Source organism: Mustela erminea, chromosome 3, assembly GCF_009829155.1.
Source record: "Mustela erminea isolate mMusErm1 chromosome 3, mMusErm1.Pri, whole genome shotgun sequence".
Lineage (NCBI taxonomy): Eukaryota > Metazoa > Chordata > Mammalia > Carnivora > Mustelidae > Mustela > Mustela erminea.
Window position 1 is genome coordinate 135,257,558 of NC_045616.1, and position 27,985 is coordinate 135,285,542.

General features: G+C 37.7%; 1 protein-coding gene across 10 annotated transcripts in view; it reads left to right on the top strand.

The window, feature by feature from the left end:
• Nucleotides 1-27,985, top strand: part of CPLANE1 (ciliogenesis and planar polarity effector 1) — a 138,718-nt gene that overhangs the window by 70,972 nt on the left and 39,761 nt on the right. For 7 of the 10 annotated variants that reach the window (XR_004284242.1, XM_032337574.1, XM_032337577.1 and 4 more), the window contains 13 exons: nt 1,846-1,928; nt 2,663-2,742; nt 6,200-6,392; nt 8,653-8,946; nt 9,293-10,081; nt 11,334-11,500; nt 16,232-16,364; nt 17,383-17,434; nt 20,407-20,511; nt 22,883-22,954; nt 25,298-25,407; nt 25,791-25,986; nt 26,365-26,514. Coding sequence is in view for 9 of the 10 variants with exons in the window: in XM_032337574.1 (XP_032193465.1) it covers nt 1,846-1,928; nt 2,663-2,742; nt 6,200-6,392; nt 8,653-8,946; nt 9,293-10,081; nt 11,334-11,500; nt 16,232-16,364; nt 17,383-17,434; nt 20,407-20,511; nt 22,883-22,954; nt 25,298-25,407; nt 25,791-25,986; nt 26,365-26,514 (2,424 nt within the window). In the remaining variant the exon portion in view is untranslated. Of the gene's footprint in view, nt 1-1,845; nt 1,929-2,662; nt 2,743-6,199; nt 6,393-8,652; nt 8,947-9,292; nt 10,082-11,333; nt 11,501-16,231; nt 16,365-17,382; nt 17,435-20,406; nt 20,512-22,882; nt 22,955-25,297; nt 25,408-25,790; nt 25,987-26,364; nt 26,515-27,985 lie in introns of those variants that run through there. The other 3 variants (XM_032337578.1, XM_032337582.1, XM_032337579.1) reach the window with 3 other exon arrangements.

The window sequence follows — 27,985 nt, forward strand, 5'->3', positions numbered from 1 at the left end:
TATTTATTTGACAGAGAGAGAGAGAGTACAAGCAAGCAGAGAAGCAGGCAGAGAGAGAGGAGGGGAAACAGGCTCCCCCGGTGAGCAGAGAGCCCGACGTGGGGCTCGATCCCAGGATCCTGGGATCATAACCTGAGCCGAAGGCAGAGGCTTTAACCCACTGAGACACCCAGGCACCCCCCTCCTCTCCTGGTGTTTTTTAAAAAACATTTTTATATGTCTGTTGACCATTTGTATGTCTTCTTCAGAGAAATGTCTGTTCATGTCTTCTGCCCTTTTCTTGATTGGATTATTTGTTCTTTAGGTGTTGAGTTTGATAAGTTCTTCAAAGATTTTGGATGCTAGCCCTTTATCTGTAAAGACATTTGCAAATATCTTTTCCCATTCTATGAGTGCTCAATATCATTTGGCATCAGGGAAATACAAATCAAAACCACAATGAGAGACTACCTCACACCAGTCAGAATGGCTAAAATTAACAGGTCAGGAAGCAACAGTGTGGCAAAGATGCAGAGAAAGCAGAACCCTCTTTTACTGTTGGTAGGAATGCAGTCTGTTGTGTAGCCACTCTGGAAAAGAGTATTGAAGTTCCTCAAAAAGATGAAAATAGAGCTACCTTCGACCCAGCAATTGCACTACTAGGTATTTAGCCCTAAGATACAATTGTGGTGATCTGAAGGGGTACCCGCCCTCCAATGTTTATAGCAGCAATGTCCACAATGACCAAACTATGGAAAGAGCCCAGATGTCCATCAACAGATGAATGGATAAAGAAGATATGGTACGCGCGCGCGCACACACACACAATGGAATATTACTCAGCCATTAGAAAGGATGAATACTTAACCATTTACACTGATGTGGATGGAATTGAATGGTATTGTGCTGAGTGAAATAAGTCAATCAGAGAGAGACAATTACCATATGATCTCTCTCATACGTGGAGCCTAAGAAACAAAACAGGATCATGGGAGGCAAGGCGGGGGAATAAAACAAGATGAAATAGAGAGGGAGACAAGCCATAAGAGACTCTCAATCACAGGAGACAAACAGGTTGCTGGTGGGGTTGGGGGGAAGGAGGGTAACTGGGTGATGGACGGTAAGGACAGCATGTGATATAATGAACACTGGGTGTTATATAAGACTGATGAGGGGTGCCTGGGTGGCTTAGTTATTAAGTGTCTGCCTTCAGCTCAGGTCATGATCCCAGGATCCTGGAATCAAGCCCCACATTGGGCTCCCTGCTTAGCAGGAAGCCTGCTTCTTCCTCTCCCACTCCTCCTGCTTGTGTTCCCTCTCTCTATGTCTGTCAAATAAATAAATAAAATCTTTTAAAAAAAAAAGGCTGATGAATCACTGACCTCTACCTCTGAAACTAGTAATACACTATATGTTATTTGAATAGTAGAATGAAAGAAGTAATTAACTATATGTTAATTAACTATATGTTAATTAATTGAATTTAATTTAAAAACTTTTTATAAGGAGGATAGAAAATATTTCTGCCATTATACTTGTTTCCTGTAATATTCCTGAACCTTCTAAAAAGTAAACTGATTTCTTTTCTTTTCTTTTCTTTTTTTTTAAAGATTGTATGTATTTATTTAATAGAGAGGTAGAAAGAGAGAGATGGAGAGAGCATGAACAGCAGGGAAGGGTAGAGAGAAGGAGGGAGAAGCAGACTTCCCCCCCCCTTTGCAAGGAGCAAATGAGGGACTTGATGCCAGGATCCTGGGATCATGACCTGAGCTGAAGGCAGATGCTTAACCAACTGAGCCACCCAGGTGCCCCTAAACTGATTTTTTTCAAATTGTCACTCTTCTCTTTCTCCTTTTTTCCCTATAGAAGGTACCAAAGAGCCTGTTGGAAGTCTTAAAAGTTCCAATATTGCTGTTAACCTGCAGACTTTACCACAGCATTTAGAAGAAGTAAGTCAATAAGTAGTGGATAATGTTATTTAAATTATACTTAAGTGTTTTTATTTAATCATCCAGCCAAGGCTGTTATCTTTTTAAAAATGTGCTGTGGGTTGTAGAGAATATCCAGGCCATGCAGCATTTTTCTTTCACTGAAATTCCATCATTAGTAAGATGTCTAATGATTTCAGGCAATGAAATTTTTATTTCATAAACTGCTATAGTGAATTAACTTAAAATATTAGAGGTATTCTATATGCAAAATGTTTAATTTAGCTGTAGAATAGTTTTTGTACATCTACCACTTTAATGCACTATTTGTGTTCTCAAAACTACACTGCATTTTCAGTTGGAACATGGACATTTCTAACTATTAAAAAAATTCCTTCAAAAGGGATTAGTTTTTCTTGTCTATAGTTGTTTTCAGAACGTACTTATTAATCAGGTAATGATGGATATATGTAATTTACAGGTTATTTTTGAATGTAGGGTAAATAATTTCCACTGACATCATTTATCTCTGTATTTTTATATGCTCAGTTTCTCAGGGTGACAGGCCAAAGGCAGTTCACACAGTTAAAAATCTGATTAGAGCAGTACTGGGAATTCATTTAATGCTTGGTTTTTCACTTACCTTTAGACTGTTTTTACCCAGGTGAGTGGCTAATGTGACACTCAGGACACCTAAGACAATAATACCTATTTATATGACCCCTTTTCTTTTTTGGTACTATTAATTTTAACAGCATTCCACAGGAGAGGTTCAGTGTCCAAGGGAAGAACCACTGGAGTCATGTATGGAGAAAAAATCAACTGAACATAAATGGTAAGGGGGAAAAATAAGGAAGTGATCGTTACTGCCATCTGGGATTCATTTGATGAAGAGGTTATTTTTCTTATAATTTATAATATATGTTTTAAGGTGATTTGTATTCCTAGTGAAATTTAACTTTATAGCAGTGGTAAATGATAATCTTTAGTAAATGTTATAGATGTCTTAATCTTGGTAGAATGAAAGAAGTAATGGTATCTCGAATGCCTTTTGTTCTCCCATCACTATCAGCCTTATCAAAGTAAAATACAGCTGTAAATAGACCAGAGTTTATTCAGCTGCTAATTAGGGAAACACCTTGTCAAACTGACTCCATTTTTCTTGGATCAAATAAAGAACCATTATGAATCACAATTGTATGTGTAATTTTGTTCACTGTTACGGTATATTACTGCACATCATAGGGCTGTTGTACTGGCTAGCATATTATTGCTTCAAGGAGATCCAAAAGCAGTTGTAATCTGTTGCAGGTGGGACATGATTTCTTAATTTTTAGAATTTTTGAAGTTTCAGAATTTTAGAACTAACTTGAATAAGAGAAGCACCATCATTAGGTTTTCTTCCTCTTTTTAATATACAAATTTGTTCATTTCTTCGGACAGTTAACAAAAGAATATTTTAAATGTGATGTGCCTTTACAAATAGATATTTCTATTAAAAAACTAGCCTTTACGGTTTTCAATGTAATAAGGGCTCTCTGTAGTGTTTCTGAACAAAGTGTCTGTTTCTGCCATAGGTGGAATTTGAGGTCACTGCTAACCTCACTTCCCCGTTTTAGATTCTTTTATTTCTGCTGGGCAGTGAACAGGGTTCAAGTTTTATGTTCAGTCATTCAGATGTATTCTTTGCTGTTTGTTTGAATCTGTTACTAATTGCTATGGAGACAAATATAAACAGATTGTAATTATGAGCAAAGCATTGTAGAGGATTAGAGAATGTTTAGACTCTTAGGTGGCTGAGCATTAGATCACCTGTACCTTAGGAAATGTGAAGAATATTTCCTAATCAGTTATCAGTCTTTAATTATAGTATGATCGAAGCCTTTTCAAATCCTGAATACACTGTTCCTTATTCATTTTGTGTAGATTCAAGGTCAGAAATTTCTAGGTAAGTATTTTTGTGTCCTCTAGTATTTTGATATAATCATATTTTATAAGTAGATAATAGAATGAAATGATGCCTATTGTGCCATTTTGAAATAATTCTGAATGTTTTGACTAAAAACTAAGAGCAAAATGAAAGCAACATGAAGCATTGAAAGAGCAATGTAGGTACACTTTTCTGACACCTTTATTATTGGAAGATTTTCCTATAGCAGCTGTGCTTTAGATATACAGAAACTGGTCTGGAATAGTCTTTTTGAAAAAAAAGTGTAGTTGAGCCTTGGACAATATAGTTTTGAGTCACTTGGGTCCCCGTACATACAAAATTTTTTTTGATAACCATAGTTTGGTACTGTAAATGTATTTTTTTCTTATGACTTTCTTAATAACATTTACCTTTCTCTAGCTTACTTTATTGTAAGAATATAGTATGCAGGGGCACCTGGGTGGCTCAGTGGGTTAAGCCTCTGCCTTCAGCTCGGGTCATGATCCCAGGGTCCTGGGATCGAGCTCCACATTGGGCTCTCTGCTCAGCAGGAAGCCTGCTTCCTCCCTCTCTCTCTGCCTGCTTCTCTGCCTACTTGTGATCTCTGTCTGTTAAAAATAAATAAAATCTTTTTTTAAAAAAAAGAATATAGTGTGCAACACATAACAACAAAATATGTTAATTGTTTATAATAGGGTTTCTGGTCATCAGTAGGCCATGAGTAATTAAGTTTTTGGTCTTTTTTTTGATTTTATTTATTTATTTATTTGACAGACAGAGATCACAGTAGGCAGAGAGGCAGGCAGAGAGAGAGGAGGAAGCAGGCTCCCCACTGAGCAGAGAGCCCCATGTGGGGCTCAATCCCAGGACCCTGAGATCATGACCTGAGCCGAAGGCAGAGGCTTAACCCACTGAGCCACCCAGGCACCCCAGTAATTAAGTTTTTAAGGAGTCAAGTTATATGTGGATTTTTGACTGCATGAGGATTAAACCCCCAACCCTCTTGTTTTTCAAGAGTCAACTGTAGTGGATATATTAGAAAGTTGCTTATTTTAGTTCTCTAACAGATTTCTAATAGTGTATGAAATGCTTTTAATTCTCTTACAGAACAGATTCATCCAGTTCTGTCTTTTGAACTTCTTTAACAGAGACTGAACAGGGTGTTTAGTATTTAGAAATCTTGCTGAAATAGAATAACATAGCATAGCCTTACTTTAGAAGAATTCTCCATTATTATAATTTATCTCATTGCTACTTGTTGGAAACAAAGGCCAATAAAGTTGTCTTAAAATAGGCACGTCAAGGGGGAAATGGTGGCTTGTTGGCTCAGTAGGTTAAGCAACTGCCTTTGGCTCAGGTCATGATCTCAGGGTCCTGGGATCTAGCCCACACTGGACTCCTTGCACAGCAGGGAGTCTGCTTCTCCCCCTCTCTCTGCCCCTTCTCTTGCTTTTGCACTCACTCACTCACTCTCAAATAAATAAATAAAATAGTTTTTTAAAAAAACTAGGCAAGTCAGTTGTAATGCCTGTTTTTCATGGATTTGCAATGAGTTTTGTTACTGAGATGGCAAATATTATTGCTGAAAAGGAATGAATATAAACCCAAATAATCTAAATGTGATTTAATATATTCTTTTCTTTTTAGAGACAGTGATCACTTTATTTGGATATAGTAATGGCTGCTCCCTTATTTAGTTTTTGAAATCAGTTTGCTTAGAAAACATTTGAATATCTGCTGTGTCGTCTCCAAACAATCATTTTATTTAAAAAGACCAAAAACTTACTTTGATCTTTAATTTTTATTCCTATATAGACATTTTTTGTTAGGGTTTAATTAAAGATTAGTTTGGAAAAGAAATGTTCATAATACTATTGTTTCACATTTAATGACGATCAACAGGAATTCACACTACCCATCTTAATTTAAACATTTTTTTTAACCCATACTTTCTCTAGTTTTAATTCCATTCTGGATCATTAAGTTTAGTAAAAAAAAAAAAAATACTCCTAGTATAACTCATGAGACTATTGTTGTAGGTTTCAAAGTCAGGTGCTTGCAGGGACCAGGCAAGTCAGATAAACGTGTGAACTATTCTAGGTGGTAACACCACAGGGAGAGGACCGTGGCTAACTAGAGGTTACATCTCCTTTAATAAGACAGCATTCACTTGAGCCCTGTGCTGATAACAAATTTGTCTGGTGGCTAAGGAGTAGAGAGTGATGGGCTTTACAGTTTAAATTTCCTGAAAACTTCCAGAAAGCCTTTAGAAGAAAAAGATGAGATAAAAATATTCAAATTGTAGATATCTGATTTGATTTTTTATTAAGTGTATTATATATATATATGTGCTTCCACCTAGTGCACAGATCTCTGCATTTAAAGATGAATCTTCCTCAGTTCCACCTTTTGTATCAAATGGAGTCAGTGTTGCTTCACAAACACCTGTGCCACCACTGCAGCAGACCCAGAGAAATGAACCCAGGGTACAGTTGCCAGATTCTTCGGATTCTGTTAGGCAGATGCTCCAAGATGAAATGTTTAAATTAGTTCAGGTAAGCACCTCTCCCTATAAACAAGTAAATCTGCATGTGTGATATATATATATAAGGATTTTAAATACGAACAAACTTCCAGAAATGGCCAAGTTGAAATGAAATTGCTGGCTTGGTTTCTCTGCTTTGGGCACTCTTCCTTTGTTATTCAGAGGTTCCTATCTCAAGGGCCTAGGGTCCAGGCTGAGCTACCTACTTCTCAAAGTGACTTCTTACACCTGATCTCTTTGGGATGCAGCGCTGCTCAGGTAAGTCAGGAGGGTGACAGTCAAACCAGATCAGCGGACTGTAGCTCAGAGGTAGCCAAAAATTTTTTTAACACAATCTGTCACGTCATATTTCTTATCTTCAAACTGAACTTTGGCTTGGTTTGAAATTGTCAGCTGCATTTAAAGTACTGTTCGCTTTGAATTTTTTCACCTTTTTCTCAATTGGTTATCCTTCACCACCAATTTTAAGTTATTTCCCTTTTCTATTTTATTTATTAAACATTAATTTCCCTCAAACTTAATCCTCATTCATGTATTCTACACTCACTTTCATATCCTTTTATGTGGTATAATATACCATTTTTATATTGATGCTTGGCACTAATTTTCTCTTTCAACTAAGTGCCCTGATGAGAATACTTTTTCAGCATGTCTCACTGTCTCATGAAACTTACTGAAACTGATTTTATCTTGATTTTTCCCCGTCCCTTCTTACCCTTTTCCATTTAGTAGCGTTAACTATTCTACCAGCTTAAAATTTTGGAAGCATTTCTGAAACTTTTTTTTTCTTTTTTAACCAAGGGACTTTGCTGGTAGCTGCCCTGTATTTTTAACAAATTCTCTGAATAATTCTGATGCACACAAAGAATTGAGAATCACTGTCTTAGAAACATCTTTGCCTTTTTCCCCTACTCTATCCAGTGTTGTTCTGTGCCCTCCTGATTCTTCTGCCCACACTGTCAGTATAGCACTTGCTATTTCTATAGCTAAGCCAGCTTTAGAGTCAGAACTTCATACCTCCAACTGTCTTATAGATGAATTTCCTAAGACATTCTTCTTCAGATGCTCTTTTATTACTGTTACTTTCCTGTTTTAAAATATTCGGTAAATTTCAGGTACCAATTTGTATAATACGAAATCAGTCTTCTTTTCAAAATACAGAGTAAAAGGAGATACACTAAAAATCTCAGTATTAGTTATCTTTGAAGATAAGATAATAAGTGATTTTTATATTCTTTTTTGTGCTTTTTTTTCATAATTAAAGGGAACTTACATTTTATTTTAACCTGCAGTGTTTTTCCACTGGTATGTTTTATTAAGTGCAAATTCTTCTGTTGTGTTTGAAAGACCCACCACCAGCTTTTACATTCCCTCTTTTCCCATCGTACTGTCGTTAAGTCCAGTGGTTCTCAAAGTGTGGTCTCTGGATCAGTAGCATCAGCATCACTTAGATGACAGAAATGTAAATCCTCAGACCTCATCCCAGACCTATTAAAATCAGAAACTCTGGGGATAGGGTTCAGCAAAGAGTGCTTTCACAAGTCCTCCAGGTGATTCTGATTGCATGCTCAAGTTTGCAAACTCCTGTACTTGTCTGTCCTCTCTTCACAGCTGTATTAATTTCCTGTTCCGTCTGAACCAGTGTTTATGCTAGTGGCTCCCATGCTCTTCCACACACTGAAACACCCTGTCGTCTTAAAAAAAATATTAATCCTGGCTTCCATCCCCAGATATTCTGATTTTATTGGTCTGGGTGTGCTCTGGCCAAGGGGATTTCTAAATGCTTCTCAGGTGATTCTGTTGTGCCCCAGTTTGTCAAGCACTGGTAAATGCCTTTGCCTTTCACCTCATCAGCATTACCAGGGGAATTCCTCACTCTTCACCTGTTTGCCAATCTTTCCTTTTTTTCTTTCCTGAAAACCTGATCACAACACACTCATTTTAGGACTTCTTTGATTGTCATTACATTTAATCAGATCACTCCATTATGATCTCTGTGATGTTTATGTAAACTGCTTTATAGATAGTCCCAAGTCTCATTATGAGTCTATATTTCCAGTTGACAGCTCCTTGAAAAAGGGAAGGTATTCTTTTTCTTCTTCTTCTTCTTCTTTTTTTTTTTTTTTTTTTTAAAAATCTCCTAGTTCTGCTTCCTGGGTCTGACATATATTACGGAAGTATGACTGTTAGTGGGATACTCAGATGATAGTTGTTGATTCTTTAGATTTTTTCACTACACTTTCAAATATTTAATTTATATTTTATTCTAGCTGCAACAGATCAACTTCATGAGCCTAATGCAAATAGTAGGATCACCGTTTACTAACTTCCCAGATATACATCAGCATCTACAGCAGCCTCAGCCTGTGCCTTTGGTGGGAAGTCAAGTATCAAATCCTACAAGAGGGAGTAATGATGCTGATGACACCAGTAGAAATTTTAAGGAGAGCTCTTTTATTAAACCACAGTCCAGGGGAGAGGACACCACAGAGCCTGGCAAGAAGAGTCCACATTGCCATAAAGGAATTGTGCAGTCTGATCAAGATAGTAATGGAAATTTACAGGTAATACATTTTAAAGATATCATTAAAGTTGTTCTAGTAGTTCAGTTGTTGGCTTTTTGTTATTTGAGCAAATGATTTTTTTGGCAGTTACTGTGTTCTACCACCTCCAAAACATATTGAACATCATGTACAAAATACGAAGTTTGTAATGTATTCTAAATTTATGGGACACCTTTGGCTCAGGTCATGATCATGGGGTCCTGGGATCGAGCCCCGAGTTGGGCTCTCTGCTCAGCAGGGAGCCTGCTTCTCCCTCTCTGTCTTCCTGCTTCTCTACCTACTTGTGATCTTTCCCTCTGTCAAGTAAATAAATAAAATCTTTAAAAATTATAAACTTGTGTAATAGCTTTTTTTTCTCTTCCAGAATGTACCACATGAGAGTGTTCCTTTATGTCAGTTAGAAGACCCGCCTCCCAATACAGGATTAACTCCAGCATCTCAAATCTTACCAGCAACTGCACTGTCTCCAGCTAATGCTGGAAATACTCCCTTCTACCTTCTGTCTCCATCTTCTCCCATTCCGAAGACACCTAGACTTATCCCAGCTGCAAAAAGTTTCAGACCTGGTGATGGTTTTCCTTTGCTTCAGTTTCAGTCTAAGCATGAATTTAAGTCCCTTTCCTTCCATACAGGAAGAGTTCCACAAGTTCCCTTCAGGCTCCTGCCACAGCCAAGAGAGGCATGGGGATTATCTGATTCCTTCCAGCCTCCTTTGCCACAGAGAACAATGCACACCACTTCCATGTCCCATTTGAATTTAAGCCACTGTAATACTGAAGCCATAAAAAAAGCAGTTGAGCAGAAGAAATGGGCAGAACCTATAATTACAGAAATCCCTAAGCATGTGAACTTAGATCAGTGTGTTGGACAAGAAAACTTGACACCTCAACAGGACTCTTCAGTATTTATAAAACCAGGAAAACTACTTGATATTAAGCCAGGGCCCCTTGAGATATCTCCACAGAATTCCTTTGGACTTCCATTATTGCACCTGCAACTTAAACCTCCTTATATAGTTTCCTCTGCCTCAAGAGCATCAGGAACAATTCCCTCAATACCAACCAGAACTGGAGGAGAAGAAAGAAGATACCCAAGACTGTCATTACTTCATTCCTGCCTATCCCCAGAAACTATGGTAATGATTTTTGCAGAGTGATGCAAAAGTAGTCCTGCATTTTTCATACCACAAATACTATACATGAGATGAAAAGCTCTTACACATTTCTTTTTAAAGAACAATGCTTCTAAAAAATTAAAAATAAATAGGAATAATGTTTTTGTTATTGGAAATAACATAAAATTCAGTTTAAAATGGTAATTAGGTATTTTAAAGATTTTAGGTCTATTTTGTACAGCAATACTAGAATTTATGAGGCTTTTTCATAGTAGTATTTCTTCTGTGCAGAGAAGAAATAAGAAGTAAAACAAAATGACCAGTATTCTTATTCATATGGGTCAGGGTATGTATGTGTCTGTTGAGAGAAAGGGAGGGGGCGTGTGTAAGTGTGCACACATGCATGTTTCTAGTAATTGTGATATGATTGCCTTCAAATCTGTTATACTTTAAAACTGCTAAATAGACCCCAGATCTATAAATAGTTGTGTATATTTAAATAATGGTATATTTTTAAAGTACTTAAAAAGATTAAATCTTTATAAACCCACAGAATCCTCTTTAAAGTTGTAAGCTTTGGTTTATGAAATTCATATTATTTAGGCTCTAATCTTGTAAGTCAGTATTACCATCTTAGGAAGGTAATTGAATAATTAATGCTGTGATACACTTTTGATTTTAAGATTTGAAGATGGTACGGGGGAAAGAAATGGTCATTCTTGAGAGGAAGTACTTATCATGCCTTCTTTTATTCTGAACATACTACGAACAGAAAAGAAAAGATTAAAGGTGTGGGAAAGTAGTAGACTTTTTGAGATGGCTTGGGAGAAATTTTATTAGGACGGTATAATGAAGCCCTAAGTTATATTACCGGACATCAGTACTTATTAACATGCTGCTAATCTGTTCCATGCATAATCTCCACTTCTCTGTATACTTCCTATTTGAAAGAATTTTAAGTCAAATGGCAGAAATTATATATTTTATTTATAATTATAAGGAAGATTTTTTTTAATATAGAAAAGAAGAAGATTAGGACTTGTAGCTTAGTTTCTGAACTAAGATGACCCATTTGGCATTTCTAGCCCTCTAAAATCATTTATTCTTCAAGCTTTGGATATTCATCATACTGGGCCAAATTAATTTGTTATCTTGATGTGTTCTATCTCTTGCACATTTTAATTTAATTTGAACAAATGTTTTCTCAGTTTTTATTAACATATTATGTAATTGAGGTTTGTAATCTTAAATTATTATGCTTTATTTCTTATAGTACAAAACCCCACAACTTATTCCCCTTGAAAACCTCCTTGCATTCAAACAAAGCCAAGAGAAACTAACACATAATTTATTTGAACGAGGCGATTCTGGACACCTTCAGCTACTAAATGTCAAAATAGAACCATCTGAAGTGAGACAAGGAAAGGACAGTAAAAAAAGGCAAGTTTTAAGTGAAATTTTATTTGTGAATATCACTTACCTGCAAGTGTCTTATTAGTTAAAATATCCTAGTTATAAAGGTGAAAGTTACCTGGTTCAGCCTCCCAGCCTATACACAATTGCATATTCAATTTTCTTATCAAGTGTCATGCATTTAAACATATATTCTGGGGCATTCTGGGGCGCCTGGGTGGCTCAGTGAATGAAGCCTCTGCCTTCGGCTTAGGTCACGATCTCAGCGTCCTGGAATTGAGCCCCACGTCGGGCTCTCTGCTCAGTGGGAGCCTGCTTCACCCTCTCTCTCTCTGCCTGCTGCTCTGCCTACATGTGATCTCTCTTTCTGTCAAATAAATAAATAAATAAATAAAATCTTTAAAAAAATAAACACATATTCTGATTAGGAAAATTCCTGTACTGTGAGGGAGAAATATTATATTTTACATTTTATTAAGGAATTCTTCACTGGAATCCATAGGCTGGAAGATTCTTTTACATTTTTCTTTTTTTTTCTTTTTAAAATTTTATTTATTTACTTGACAGACAGAGATCACAAGCAGGCAGAGAGGCAAGCAGAGAGAGAGGAAGGGAAGCAGGCTTGCCACTGAGCAGAGAGCCCGATGTGAGGCTTGATCCCAGGATCCCGGGATTATGACCTGAGCCAAAGGCAGAGTTATTAACCCACTGAGGCACCCAGGCACTCCTCTTTTACATTTTTCTATAACATTATAAGCAGTTTTCTTTTTGTAGGACAAATATTTGGTATCTCATACAATAAATAGTCCATGTACTACCTAATGCACTAAAATATTGTTATTCATCTTACCATATCCTCCAGATTCTTACAAAAGAAGCAGGAGGGTAAATGTTGTGAATTGTTTTAGGGCACTAAGAAACATCCATGTAAAAAGTAAGGCTGTGACTTCTTTTTTTTTTTTTTTTAAAGATTTATTTATTTATTTATTTGACAGAAAGAGAGAGAGAAATCACAAGTAGGCAGAGAAGCAGGCAGAGGGGGGAAGCAGGCTCCCTGATGAGCAGAGAGCCTGATACAGAGCTTGATCCTGGGACCCTGAGGACATGACTGGAGCCAAAGGCAGAGGCTTAACTCACTGAGTCACCTAGCGCCCCAAGGCTGTGACTTTTCTTTTTCTTTTTTTTAAATTTTTATTTTTTAAATTTCAGTGTACCAGAATTCATTGTTAATGCACCACACCCAGTGCTCTATGCAATATGTGCCTTCCACAATACCCGCCACCAGGCTCATCCCCTCCAAATCCCCTATCTCCCCCATCCCCCATCCCCTATCTCCCCTCCAAAACTTTCAGTTAATTCCTCAGAGTCCACTGTCTCTCATGATTCATCTCCCCCTCCAATTTCCCCCAACTCCCTTCTTCTCTCCATCTCCCCATGTCCTCCGTGTTATTCCTTATGCTCCACAAATAAGTGAAACCATATGATAATTGACTCTCTCTGCTTGACTTATTTCACTCAGCATAATCTCTTCCAGTCCTGTCCATGTTGATACAAAAGTTGGGTATTCATCCTTTCTGATGGAGGCATAGTACTCCATAGTGTATGGACCACATCTTCTTTATCCATTTATCCGTTGAAGGGCATCTTGGTTCTTTCCACAGTTTGGCAACCATGGCCATTGCTGCTATAAATATTGGGGTACAGATAGCCCTTCTTTTCACGACATCTGTATCTTTGGGGTAAATACCCCGTAGTGCAATTGCAGGGTCATAGGGAAGCTCTATTTTTAATTTCTTGAGGAATCTCCACACTGTTCTCCAAAGTGGCTCACCAACTTGCATTCCCACCAACAGTGTAAGAGGGTTCCCCTTTCTCCACATCCCCTCCAACACATGTTGTTTCCTGTCTTGCTAACTTTGGTCATTCTAACTGGTGTAAGGTGATATCTCAATGTGGTTTTAATTTGAATCTCCCTGATGGCTAGTGATGATGACCATTTTTTTATGTGTCTGATAGCCATTTGTATGTCTTCATTGGAGAAGTGTCTGTTCATGTCTTCTGCCCATTTTTTGACATGATTATTTGTTTTGTGTGTGTTGAGTTTGAGAAGTTCTTTATAGATCCTGGATATCAGCTTTTTGTCTGTGTTGTCATTTGCAAATATCTTCTCCCATTCTGTGGGTTGCCTCTTTGTTTTGTTGACTTGTTTCCTTTGCTGTGCAGAAGCTTTTGATCTTGATGAAGTCCCAAAAGTTCATCTTCACTTTTGTTTCCTTTGCCTTTGGAGACATATCTTGAAAGAAGTTGCTGTGGCTGATATTGAAGAGGTTACTGCCTATGTTCTCCTCTATGATTCTGATGGATTCCTGTCTCATGTTGAGGTCTTTTATCCATTTCGAGTTTATCTTTGTGTATGATGTAAGAGAATGGTTGAGTTTCATTCTTCTATAGATAGCTGTCCAGTTTTCACAGCACCATTTATTGAAGAGACTTGTCTTTTTTCCACTGTGTATTTTTTCCTGCTTTGTTGAAGATTAGTTGACCATAAAGTTAAGGGTCCGTATCTGGGCTCTCTACTCTGTTCCACTGGTCTATGTGTCTGTTTTTGTGCCAGCACCATGCTGTGTTAGTGATCACAGCTTTGTAGTAAAGCTTGAAATCAGGCAACGTGATGCCCCCAGTTTTGTTTTTCTTTTTTTTTTTAATTTTTATTTATTTTAAAATTTCTTTTCAGTGTTCCAGAATTCATTGTATATGCACCACACCCAGTGCTCCATGCAATACGTGCCCTCCATAATACCTACCACCAGGCTCATTCAACCTTCTACCCCCCACCCCTCTAAAACCCTCAGATTGTTTTTCAGTGTCCACAGTCTCTCATGGTTTGCCTCCCCCTCTGATTTCCCCTAACTCCCTTCTCCTCTCCATCTCCTCATGTCCTCCGTGTTATTCCTTATGCTCCACAAATAAGTGAAGCCATATGAAAATTGACTGACTCTGCTTGACTTATTTCACTCAGCATAATCTCCTCCAGTACCATTTGTTTTTCTTTTTCAACATTTCCTTAACAATTCGGGGTCTCTTCTGATTCCATACAAATTTTACGATTGTTTGCTCCAGCTCTTTGAAAAATGCCGGTAGAATTTAGGTATAGACATTTTAACCATGTTTATTCTTCTGATCCATGAGCATGGAATGGTCTTCCATCTTTTTGTGTTCTTCGATTTCTTTCATGAGTGTTCTGTAATTCCTCAAGTACAGATCCTTTACCTCTTTGGTTAGGTTTATTCCCAGGTATCTTATGCCTCTTGGTGCTATAATAAATGGAATCGATTCTCTAATTTCCCTTTCTGTATTTTCATTGTTATTGTATAAGAAAGCAACTGATTTCTGTGCATTGATTTTGTATCTTGCCACATTACTGAATTGCTGTATGAGTTCTAGTCTTTTGGGAGTGGAGTCTTTTGGGTTTTCCATATAAAGTATCATGTCATCTGTGAAGATAGAGAGTTTGACTTCTTCATTGCCAATCTGAATACCTTTTATTTCTCTTTGTTGTCTGATTGCTGTTGCTAGGACTTCTAACACTATGTTGAACAAGAGTGGTGAGAGTGGACATTTTTGTCATGTTCCTGATCTCAGAGGGAAGGCTGTCAGTTTTTCCCCATTGAGGATGATCTTCAAAGTATAGGAATAGAGGGAACATTCCTTAACTTCATAAAATCAATCTATGAAAAGGCTGTGACTTCTGATGAAGAGCATTTATAGTGTTTTACCCATAATGGGTATTCAAAGATGTATTGACTGGTAGATTACTACTGAGTCTAGCAAAAATAGTGTAAGAATTTCGCATTTAGGGGCACCTGTGTGGCTCAGCCAGTTGGGCGTCTGCCTTCAGCTCAGCTTAGGATGCCAGGATCCTGGGATCGAGTCCTGCCCCTTGCCCAGGGGGAGGGAGTCAAACCTTCTTGCTCAGCAGGAGGTCTGTTTCTCCCTCTGCCCCTCCCCTTTCTCATATTATCTCTCCCTCTTTCTCAAATAAATAAAATCTTTTTTAAAAAAATATTTTATTTATTTATTTGATAGAGAGAAAGAGTTCACAAGTAGGCAGAGAGGCAGGCAGAGGGCAGGGGAAGCAAGCTTACTGCTGAGCAGAGAGCCCGATGTGGGGCTCGATCCCAGGACCCACTCAGCCACCCAGGCGCCTGGCAAATAAATAAAATCTTAAAAAAATAATAATAATAATTTCACATTTACAGGCCCTAAAGTCTACTACCAGTGCTCTCTTTCCAGAAATATTTCCTCCTTCCATCTTTGTCAGGTATTCCCTCATCAAAATAAGTATTCTCCTTAGCTTTTTGGGCCCTCTTTCCTCCTTGCTGGGATTTTGCTGAGGTGACTTAAGTGTACTTAACTTCTTCAAAAGGGTGATTGGAGACATCCTGTAGGGCTTCTGGGGGCAGGTCAGAGTCTCCAGAAAGGAGCATTTGAAAATTACTTAACAGGTGTGACTCTGACCTGAGATTCCAGTGACTAACACAGAAAAAGTCAGTTCGCTAGTAGAGGAACTAAAAATAACTTTCATGTGTCCCTGACATTTGCTTCTATTTGCTTGAATACTACCAAAGGATCTTGCTTATTTAATTATATGCCATAGAATAATTTATTGCCATAATTTTGATAACCCTCTCCCTATATAGCATAATATAAGTGAAAAACTGTTACTAAAATAGTAACATGTTTTATTCTTTTTAACAGACAAAGACGACGAGCTGAGAAAGAGCTGCAAGAAAAAAGATCAGAGAAACTGAAGAGAAAACCAAGGGTGGCTTTCCAACCAGAGGGTTCCCTTGTGAATGATAATGATTCAGAAATAGTTATGAAACCCAAGGTACAGAAACAGTATTATACATGCCTCTCTGGTCTGCCTGTACATAGAGTTGGAAATGTCTTTGTGGTTTATCTAGTCTTCTGATTGCTGGAAGCTTCCAGTTATGACCAGGAGAATCTTCACATCATTAAGTACATAAGCCCTGCTGCATTCCTCTTTGGAATAGTGGACATATAGTTGCAAATGTGAAAAGTTTTTGATTTACCTGCCTGTGTGACTTTTTTATGTTTGAAATCACTTCTTGCTTTTTTTGTGACTTCTTAATACATGTCATATAGGTTCTTTGGGTTGCTCCTATTATAGTTTGACCCTTTTTCAATCCCTCCAGCATTTCCCACACACAGGTTTGTTAAGTAACCTATATATTGAAATCAGATCTTTTCAAACATTGCTTCTAAGTTTGGTGACTGTTTACATATTTTTGTGACTGATTAAACACTAACAGTTTTGTTTATAAGGATTTTTTTAAAAAGATTTTTTAATTTATTTGACAGAGGGCATTAGCAGGCGGGGTGGGGGGGTGGGAAGCAGGCTCCCTGCCCAAGCAGAGAGTCCAATGTGGGACTCGATCCCAGGACCCCAGGTTCATGACCCGAGCCAAAGGCAGCGGCTCAACCCACTGAACCACCCAGGCGCCCTGTTTATAAGGATTTTTTAAAAGCATACTGTCTTGAGCCTCAAAGGCATGTCTGGAGGCATTTGCTACCATTGTTGAGTCCCTGAGCAGTTTTGATACAGTGGGGGGACTATTTGAGTGTTAGAGCTGCTCTGCAGCGGAGAAGAGCACACTGTAATTTAGTGACTGCATTAAGTTAGTAATGTTCTTTTTTATTGCTTGGTTTATGAGTTTTGTGAACTTCTTAGTGAAGTTACTTTGATAGAGTAAATAAATATTTATTGAATGGATTCAAGCCTATACATAAACTTTCGACAATCCTTTTAGCTATTTAATTTTTTTTCAAAGTAACGATTGTCTTTGAGTTACAATCATAGAATGATCATTTGGGGATTCATTTAGGAGCAAGAACATCCTGGTTCCCAGCCTTTGGATGACTTCGATATTCCTTTTGGTATGTATAATCATGATTAATGTAGTATCTCAGTTCAAAGTTAAAATCAGTTTTCTAGAATTATGTATGTAAAAATGAGGCTAAATTATTTTAATTTTATCTTCAACAAAATAGAGTGTGTGTGTATGTGTGTGTGTGTTTTGATGTGTTATCTGGTAGAGCAGTGGTTGAAACTATGGCCCACAGGCCAGATCCAGGCCATGCCTGTTTTTGTAAATCAAAAAAAAATTTTATAAAGATTTTATTTATTTATTTGACAGAGAGAGAGATCACAAGTAGGCAGAGAGGCAGGCTCCCCACTGAGCAGAGAGCCCGATATGGGACTCTCTCCCAGGACCCTGAGATCATGACCTGAGCCAAAGGCAGAGGCTTTAACCCACTGAGCCACCCAGGCGGCCCCAGCTCTTAAATTTTTTTGATGACACTCAAATACACATCTACCCTCTCTCATCATTCTTTTCTACTTTCATCTTAGATTTAGCATGTCCAAATTTTATTTTTTTTAAAGATTTTATTTATTTATTAGAGAGGGAGCGAGCCTGAGCAGTGGGGAAGTGGGGGCCAGAGGGGCAGAGAGAGAGAGGGAGAAGCAGGGTTCCCACTGAGCAGGGAGCCGTCAGGGGTCGTCTCTGTTCCAGGACCCTGGGATCATTACCTGAACCAAAGGCAGACATTTAACCGACTGAGCCACCCAGGCATCCCCCACCCCCACCACCTTCCTTGATGCCACTGCCCTGCATCAAGCCTCTGTATGCCTAAACCAAGCAGTTTTTTCCCTAACTGACCTGCTTAGCTTGTACCTCTCAGCTTCCTAACCCATCTGGTATTCTTTCCCATTCACTTGTCTTAAAACCACTTTCTCGGGATGCCTGGGTGGCTCAGTGGGTTAAGCCGCTGCCTTCGCCTTAGGTCATGATCCCAGGGTCATGGGATCGAGTCCCACATTGGGCTCCTTGCTTGGCAGGGAATCTGCTTCTCTCGCTGCCTCTGCCTGCCTCTGTGTCTGCTTGTGTATACTCGCTTGCTCTCTCTCTCTCTTTCTGGCAAATAAATAAAATCTTTAAAAAAAAAAAAAACAAAAAAAACCACTTTCTTTTTCATTCTTAACAGTGTTTTGTTTCGAGTTTTTGCTTTGTGGAGGTAGTACATGTTCACTGGAGAAAATATAAATCAGGAATAGGAAGAATAATAAACTCTTCCCCCCACCCAGAAAAACTCCCATAATTTCTCTGTCTAGAGGTGGCCAGTGTTTTCTTCCAAGGTTTATTTTTTAAATATCTCCACTCATATATATCTGTAAATACATATATATGTAGTTAAATACTCTTATATAAATGTTTTGTTTATTTTTATTTAATATAATGTAATGTTATATATTTAATAATATTTAATATGTATTTAATAATTATATTTTAGTAAATATATGATTAATATGTGTATGTGTCATTTCAAACAACAGTAATTCTCCAATTCTCTGACACCAATTCAGTTCTGACAATAACCTGGAGTTAACACCAATCCCACAGATTAATGGCTCAGTCTCAAAAGACCACTTCAGATATCAGCTACCCCATACACCTGCACATTTGCCCAGTCAACTACATATTCAGGGATTCCCATGACTCACCCTCCAGGTTCACTAATTTGCTACAGTGATTCCAGAATTCAGAGAAGTGCTTCACTTATGATTATACTTTTATTATAAGGGATACAATTCAGGAATAGCCAAATGGAAGAGACGCATAAAGGAAGGTATGGGGGTTGAGGGCACAGTCTTTCCACACCCTCTCTGGGTACGCCACATACCCAGCACATCCCCTTGCTCATCAACCCAGAAGTCCCCTTAACCTCATTGTTTCAGGATTTTTATTGACATTTCATTATATAGGCATGATTGATTGCATCATTAGCCATTGATGATTGAACTGCATCTCCAGCTGCTCTCCATTCCCCAGAGGTAGGGTTGGGGTGAGGCTGATGATGGTTCTGACCCTCTGACCATGTGGCTTTTTACCTCTGGTGACCAGCACCTATCCTGAAGCTATCTAGGGGCCTTTCAAGAGTCACCTCATTAAGCATAAATTCAGATATGATCAAAAGGGTCATAACATGAATAATGACAGGAATTTACTCAGGAAATTCCAAAGATTTAAGGAACTCTGTGCTTACAACCAAGGATGAAGACCAAATATATATATATATATAATTATACTATAATGTGCCATAATTGATAATCTCTTATGCTACTTTGTTGTCCTGGATGGTCTCCCAGGAAAATTCACATCTAAACCCAAACTCCCATAATAGACTTTGGACTTCGATTCTATTTGCGTTAAACTTTTCTACCTAAGTGGAAATTACCTCAAGGGCAGCATGTGCTGTCCGAATTTGATGTCTGTTCCCCAACAGCTGCTTTGTTCTCTCATTCTCCATCCCCACTGGTGTCACCACCAACTCAACACCAAAACATAGGTTAACTGAATTCTGCCTTCTCCCACCTCATCTAGACAATAACCAGATCTTGTCTGTTTTACTTCCACTGAAATTTGTAAATTTATCATCTCTCCTCCATTTTCACCATTACTGAAGTTCTGATCTGAACCGTGACAGCAGCCTCATCTGTCTGGAGCCACTTGAATCTGCATTCCATATACTGGCAGGGGTGGTTTTTCTTGACCATCAACCTGACCATATCATTTTCTTGTTTAACATTTTCTACTGGATCTTCATCAGCCAGAAGAACATTTAGTTTTCTAGGTTGGACATACAGAATTCTCCACAATTTTGGTTTTGATTTCACTGAGCTGCCTTTGGGAGTTAACGTAGACAGCACCTCATTCAGAAATTCCATTTTTATAACATCTTGGCACCCCATGCCTTACCTCTCTTGAGTTAGGTGCTCTGCTGTTGGACTCCAGATAATATGTTGGCTTCTCAGTGATTACTTTCAATGTTTTGTTGTTATGTTTAAGAAATGCTACAAGAGGATATTAATACTTCAGCTGGATTGCACTTTATGGCCTCTGTGAGAAAGAAAGCTGTAGAATGTCAGGATGCAAGTACAAATACAGACCCAGGTAAAATGCTATTTTACCTTAATTTTAACATTCATATGTTTTGTGCAATATTTAACATATCTGGACTTTTTATTCAAAATAATGATTTAATATGAATTTTAGTTAAGTGATAATAGTTACTCCTCCCAAGTTCTTATCCTCAACCTTGGTATATACTTCACAAATTTTAAACTTTAAGTTGAATTTATGATAATTTAATTAAAACGTAATAGAAATTTTTGTTCAAAATACCATGGACTACATCCATGTTTTAAATTTGGGTTCTCTATGCCATTAATTGCCTTCACTGGGATTTCATGCCTAAGACCAAGAAGCCTGGAGCTATGGCTGTTGAAGTTATTTAGGAAGAGGACTAGATTGGGTTGGTATGGGAAGGGCACATGTAACTGTGTCCAAGAACAGAGGAAATAAAATTTGAAGGAACTGTTATTTGGAATTTTGCCTGAAAGACTTCCTTATTCATGTAAGTACTCTGACCTTTGTGTTGTAGAAATTCTTTTCTATGATATTTAGGAAACAGTTGCTTTCAACTATGTTCAGAACCTTCAAGTGCTTTTCTTAAATCTCTAATTTTATATTATTTAAAAATAGTATTTATTGATATGGTTTCAAAATAATATCATTATAGAATATTTGAATAATATAGCAAAGCTATGAAGAAGATGAAATTAACTATAATCATATCACTTAGAATTAATGTGTTTTTAAAAGATTTTAGGGGGTGGGGCAGAGAGAGAGGAACTCAAACAGACCCTATGCTGAGTGTGGAGCCCAGTATGCAGCTTGATCCTTCGACCCCAAGATCACAGCCCATGCCAGAACTGAGAGTCAGATGCTTAACCAGCAGTGCCACCAGGCTACCCTAGAAGTAACAATTTGATGATTTTTCTTTCAGTCTTCTCTTGCATATTTTACATAATTGGTTTTTTTTTTATGATTTTATTTATTTATTTGACAGACAGAGATCACAAGTAGGCGGAGAGGCAGGCAGAGAGAGAGAGTAGGGGAAACAGACTCCCCGCTGAGCAGAGAGCCCTATGCAGGCTCTGGGATCCCAGGACCCTGGGATTATGACCTGAGCTGAAGGCAGAGGCTTTAACCCACAGAGCCACCCAGGCACCCCCATTTTACATAGTTTGATACAGTATATGGTGTCTTGCCTCACTATCCGTACTTTAATCTTCCAAATAGTATTCCTTTCTTCCCTGAGAATTTAGCCCTTCATGGGTCCCAGTGTTTGCTTTTGCGTAGCAATCTTTGGATACTCTCTAGTTAGACTGTGTCTTTAACATATTGCATTATTTATTTACATAGTATAGTTTATACATATGTAGTATATATGTGTAGGTAGCATATATATTGTAGTACATACTTAACATTACAGTATAGTATTTATATTATACTCTACTTACCTTATAGTATATGTTTGCAATACTGTCAATATTTTATCTGATATGGTCAGTATTGCATATGTACACAAACTAATTAGTTAAATGAATTTTAATTAAGTGATGTTTAAAATGCTTTATATTTAATTTATATATTAATATATTTAATTTATATTTAATAATCCTAGATGCATAGTTATTCAGACTTGTTTAGTGTTTGGGAGTATTAGATGGGCTGGTCTGGGACACCTTTTTTCCACCTTTAAAAAAGGTATCTGTGCAGTACATTTATAAGAATGGATTGGATTTGGAAAACAAAATTTACCTATATTGTGTATCCTTTGCTTTCACTTTGATTTCTGTTTATGTCATACATTTCCCTGTGTCATCAAAAAGTACTTGGTAAACATATTCCTTCTTCCAGTTGTGACAAAAAATATTTACCTAATTTTTTAGTGTTGAGTGCATTAGGTGGTTTCCAGTATTTTTCTGTATCTTTCAGTATCTTTCCACATGTGAGCCTTTGTTTTGGTTACCACTGTGATTTAGCTAATTCTTTTATCTTTACCCATTTAATATGTCATAAAAAGGCATCTCATTATTTAGTTTTTGTTTTTATCTGAATGAGGTTAGCCTACAGAAGATGTTTTTGATGCAAATGGTGCATATGTATTTGAGAAACATTCTTATAAGAAAAAACCTTTGAAAAAGCCTTGGAGGTACTTTACTGCTAGATAGTCTTCGAGACTTGGCAGCCTGTTTGCCAGAAGTCTGTTATCATCCAGGTAATCAGGCCCAGGATGAACAATAATAAAATCATAAATTAGCACTAATTTTTAAAAATTAAATTTTTAAGTGGTCAATCTACTTTACTACCTTTAAACACAATATCTAAAAATCGCATTCATACATTTAATTTTTTCTGTTTGTGAAATTCTTTTTTGTTTTCTTTTTTTGCCTCAACTCTTACAACTGACTACAAGATAAAAAAGCTACTTCTGAAGAAGTTGTTTCTGAATGTGGTAAAAATCAACAAATCATTTCTTCCATATCAGGTGTGCTTTTTTTCTTTTTTTTTTCCTGAGAATAACATTACTAATTAAAGACTGTTCTGATGACCAAACAAGAGTTACCACCATCCATAAAAAAGCAATAAAACCCATCAATTGATTGAATAGAGATAGAATGATAATTTAAGTATTTTCACTTTCCTTTTTTCTAGTTTCTGGGTTGTTACATGGTTTAAATTCAAGCCTTGGTACCGAGTTTCCAGTGTTCAATATAATAAGAAATTATATTTTGCATATGAAATTTGAAAGTAATGTTTTATTAAAAATAAAATGCTAGGAACTATTCTAGTTTGGAATATTGGTGAAGTTTAGTGGGGTAAAGTTTGGAGCCGATGACCTAAGAAAGAATTCTTGAAACATCTTTGGTGCAAAATAGTGGTTTAATAAAGCATGAGGACAGGACCCGTGGGCAGAAAGAGCTGCTGCCTCAGGGTTGTGAGAGGGGTGGCTTATTATATATTATGGGGTTGTGGGAGGTAAGGAAAAACTGAGGTCTTTTGTATGTTAAAGAAAATTCACAGGATACAGGAGGCCTTGCCACTGTCAAGTTAAAGTTGTTTTCCCTCTAGCAAGGCATTAATAGGAAGATAGTTGGGAACTTCCTGGAGGATCACTCTGCCTTCTTCCAGTATCTGTCAATGGGCTGCAGCTTATAATGATATTATATCTACATTTCCTCCTGCAAGCTAGGCCATTGATAAAAATGCTTCATTTCTGTAAATTGCTGACATTTATAAACTGAGGGAGACTCAGTTCTTGCAGGATTGTGATCTCTACAAGTTAGCTATTTGTTTTTCCTTTCCTTAGCTTTAGGGTGGCCAAGAGTACATGAGGAATGTCACTTATATCCCATGGGGGGGGTGTTGTGGGGTGTCCGCTTCTGCTTTGTCCCCAGCTTTCCATCTTTTCCCTCATCACTAGGGCAAAAGGCACAGAGACCATTTGCTGACGTATTGTGATAGGCTTCTTTAGTGTACTTTTGAATAAGAAGCTAATGACTTTTATAAAATTTAGATGTTAGACATTTTTTAATGTTTAATGGTAAAATTAAGCTATGGGCTCTGCGAATATACTAGAAACTACTGAATACTGAGTTGTGCCATTCTATTCTATTCTATTCTGTTTCTTTTATTTCATGAAGGGTGCACACCCTAGCAGGGGGATGGGGAGGGGTAGAGTGAGGGGAAGAGAGAGAATCTAAAGCAGCCTCCATGCCCAGCACGGAGCCTGATTTGGGGCTCCATCTCATGACCCAGAGAGCATAACCTTGTTGCGGAAGTTCGAAGGCATCGGAGAAGCTCAAGTAGCACACAGAGAACTGGGAGAACAACTGGGAGAGCTTTATTAACACCAGTGGGCTCAGTGGGATCACTCCCAAAGTCTGAGCACCCAGCCTTTATTGGGACAGATATTTATAGGCAAACTAGGGATTTTTCATGGTTTCGCACAGCTGATTGGCTCGGGGTCACGAGGTAGTTCTTAAAGCTATGCGGAAGTGACTTGGTGGAGAAGTGCCAAGTCATCCTCAGTGGCTCCTCATCTCAGTGAGGTGGCCATTTTGGGCTTTTCCACCTCAACCTGAGCAGAAATCAAAAGTCAGTTGCTCAACAAACTGAGTCACCCAGAATTGTGCCCTTTTAAAGGGTCTAAATTATATCTCAATATATCTGTTAAAACAAATGAGTAACAAGAAAAAGCGTTGACAGTAAAAAAACAAATTAATTATAGGTTAATTTCCTAAACAGGTTTTCTTGCAATCTCCTAAACAAACATGACTTAATATATCTGAAATGGAAATAGGAAATTACAGCATTTTCCTTTTTCTTTTTTTCCTTCTTTCTTCTCATGGGGCTTGAGATCACAACCCTGAGACCAAGACTTGCGCTGAAATCAATAGTCGAACACTTAACTGACTGAGCCACCTAGGAAATTAACAGCATTTTCTTGACATGACTTAGATACTTTATTATCCCCATGAATCATTTATATGAGAAAAGCAATAATCAGTCTCTATTCAACTATGAATTACTTTACAGTAAATTGTTTTTAGAATAGAATAGAATTTATTTATACCTGTGAAACTTCTTAGATTTTTTTTAAAAGATTTTATTTCTAAGTAATCTCTTCACCCAAAGTGGGGCCCAAACTCAGAATCCTGAGATCGAGAGCCACACACTCCACAGACTGAGCTAGCTAGGCACCTCCTACTTAGATTTTTAACAAAAAAATTTATGTTGCTTGTTGCTGACTTGTTATAAATGCTAATGACTTGGAGCTATTTACAGATTTTTTTTATATTCCTGATTTTTTAATTTTCTTAATCTTCAGAACATGAACCTTTGAATGTTCCTCAAGTGTTGGCTCCCGACGTATGTCTAAATCTCAAACTTCACACTGAAATATCAGAGGAACCTTCATCACCTTCACCGTCTGGTCTGGTACTAAATTTGATATTTCTATTCAGAGGTTATAATAATACATTTGCTAAAATTTATTATGGTCATCTGCATCATTTAATTGTATAGATGAAATGAGGCTAAAATGGCATCTATGTAGCTTTGTTGGAAAGATCAAAAAATTAAGATTTAAATACTATGCCCCAAAGTATTGTAAACTAAGACCATAACACATACTTCCTGCAGTTTTCCCTAAGTTAGGGAAATATATAAGCTCATATAAGCTCTTTTTGCCTTTAAAATTAATTATTATTATTATTATTATTTTATTTATTTATTTATTTTTTACAAGAGTGGATGGTGCAGACTGGTTGTACAGAGTAAAAAGAATATAACCCTCTTTGATTTTACGTGTTTTGTTTCAGGTTAGAAACACTTACATAAATGTGATTGATATTAAAGCTGATGATCTACAGGAACTGCCTGTTAAAGAGGGACCTTCAAATGATACTATTACCAAACAGCCAAGTGATCACCTGGAGATCCCATCTTCTGCAGAGTTACATTATATGGCAGCTTCAGTTATAAATACTGTTCCCTTGCACACTGTTAAGACTGAAGGTAATAATTTTTTTTGTTTTTAAGTAGATTAAAAACACTTTAAAAATTCTATAATATAACATTTTTACCCCTTCTTAAGTCTCTTAGCTCTTTTCCTGCGAACCCACTATATCTTTGGATGTTTATATTCACATTTAGGAATGTTCTTTTGTGGGGGAGGGCAGAGGAAGAGGGAGAGAGAATCTTAAGCAGACTCCATGCCCAGCGTAGAGCCTGATGTGGGGCTTGATCTTACGACCCTGAGATCCTGAACTGAGCCACAATCAAGAGTTGGAGGCTTAACTGAATGGGCTACCTGGTCCCCCTAGAAATGTTCTATTAATCTTCTAACTACCTTGTTTAGAATCATTCTTTTTATGCTTTTCATATTCTTGATAGAGTCAGCCAATTCCACTATGGATTTATTTTTTAAATCTGCAAAAATGTCTCCACCCTGTCTGGATGAAGGAAGCTGGAGAGCAGGCAGTACAGAGGTGAAGAACCCTGGGATTGCCTCACCTATACCATCAGAATTACAGCAGGACAAAGGTGAATACCCTAAATGTCTAACATGACTCTCACATTTTCTCCAAATTACTGATATATAGAAATGAGTTCTAAAACTTGGTAATTGCAAAAGAAACCAGGAAAAGTTTTTTCCTTTGCTAAGAAGAGTGTGGTCAGATAGTTAAATTAGGTAGCGTCATGGTTCCAAAGCTGGGGCCCCTGGGTATTCCGCGAGGAGACTACAGATCTATTTGTACATAGGTCTTTTCTTAATTGAGGAGGCTAAAAATAAACATCCTATGGGATGTCATGAGTGCTTTGGTATTAAAAAGGAATTCTCATATTTAAAAAAAGTGGGTGATTCTAGAATAGCACGTAGAAAATACACAGGTATTTAGCCAACAGTAAAATATTATAAGTAAAATACTCAGTTTTAGAATTATAAATTAGGTTGCATTATTATAAAATATTTGCAAGATTTAGAAGAATATTTTTCCAAAACCTAAAGTTATTACATCCTATGAATGATTAGATTACTCTTCTTTTTTTTTTTTTTTTTTTTTAAAGATTTTATTTATTTTTCAGAGACAGAGGGAGAGAGCGCGGGCGAGCACAGGCAGACAGAGAGGCAGGCAGAGGCAGAGGGAGAAGCAGGCTCCCTGCCGAGCAAGGAGCCCGATGTGGGACTCGATCCCAGGACCCTGGGATCATGACCTGAGCCGAAGGCAGCTGCTTAACCAACTGAGCCACCCAGGCGTCCCAGATTACTCTTCTTTTTGAAAAAGATTTTATTTATTCATTTGATATAGAGAGATATAGGGAAAGAACTTGAGCAGGAGAAGAGGCAGAGGGAGAGGAAGAAGCAGACTCTGCTGAGCCAGGAGCCCAACACAGGGCTCGATCCCAGGATCTGGAGATCATGACCTGAGCCGAAGGCAGATGGCCAAACATCTGAGCCACCCATGTGCCCTGAATAGATTAAGCTTAATAAGCCATCAGATTTCTTCCAATTGAAAGCCAGTATGTCTTCTGGGTTCCACAGGTCCTGGGAAGGACACCCAGCCTTGGGGTTTTCAGATGCTTGGGGTCAGAGTCCAGCCCTGTCTGCTAATTGTATATCAACAGTGGGCACTCAGGAGATGTGAAGGTGTAGGGAACGGATGGGTAGCAGGGAAACCTCACCTTAGGATGTGTTAGGGCATGTCTGTTATAGCTGTGTATACCAATAAGTGCCAGAATTTCAGATTTTGAAGCCTTGGCCCATTCTCTTTCCTGTTATGGGGCTGTTTGGTGCATGGGTATTGAAGGGAGAATGTATGAGACTAACAAGTCTTTTAGGCTGGGAAAGTGTGTGGGAAATGAAAAGAGCTTGACTTCTAGATTCAAGTAGAACAGACCTGGGTTTTGGTCCCAACTCTATCACTCCATAGTTTGGATACTTCTTGCAAGTATATTAACTTTATCTGATCCTTACTTATATCTCTGTGGGACAACTTCATAGAGTTGTCATGTG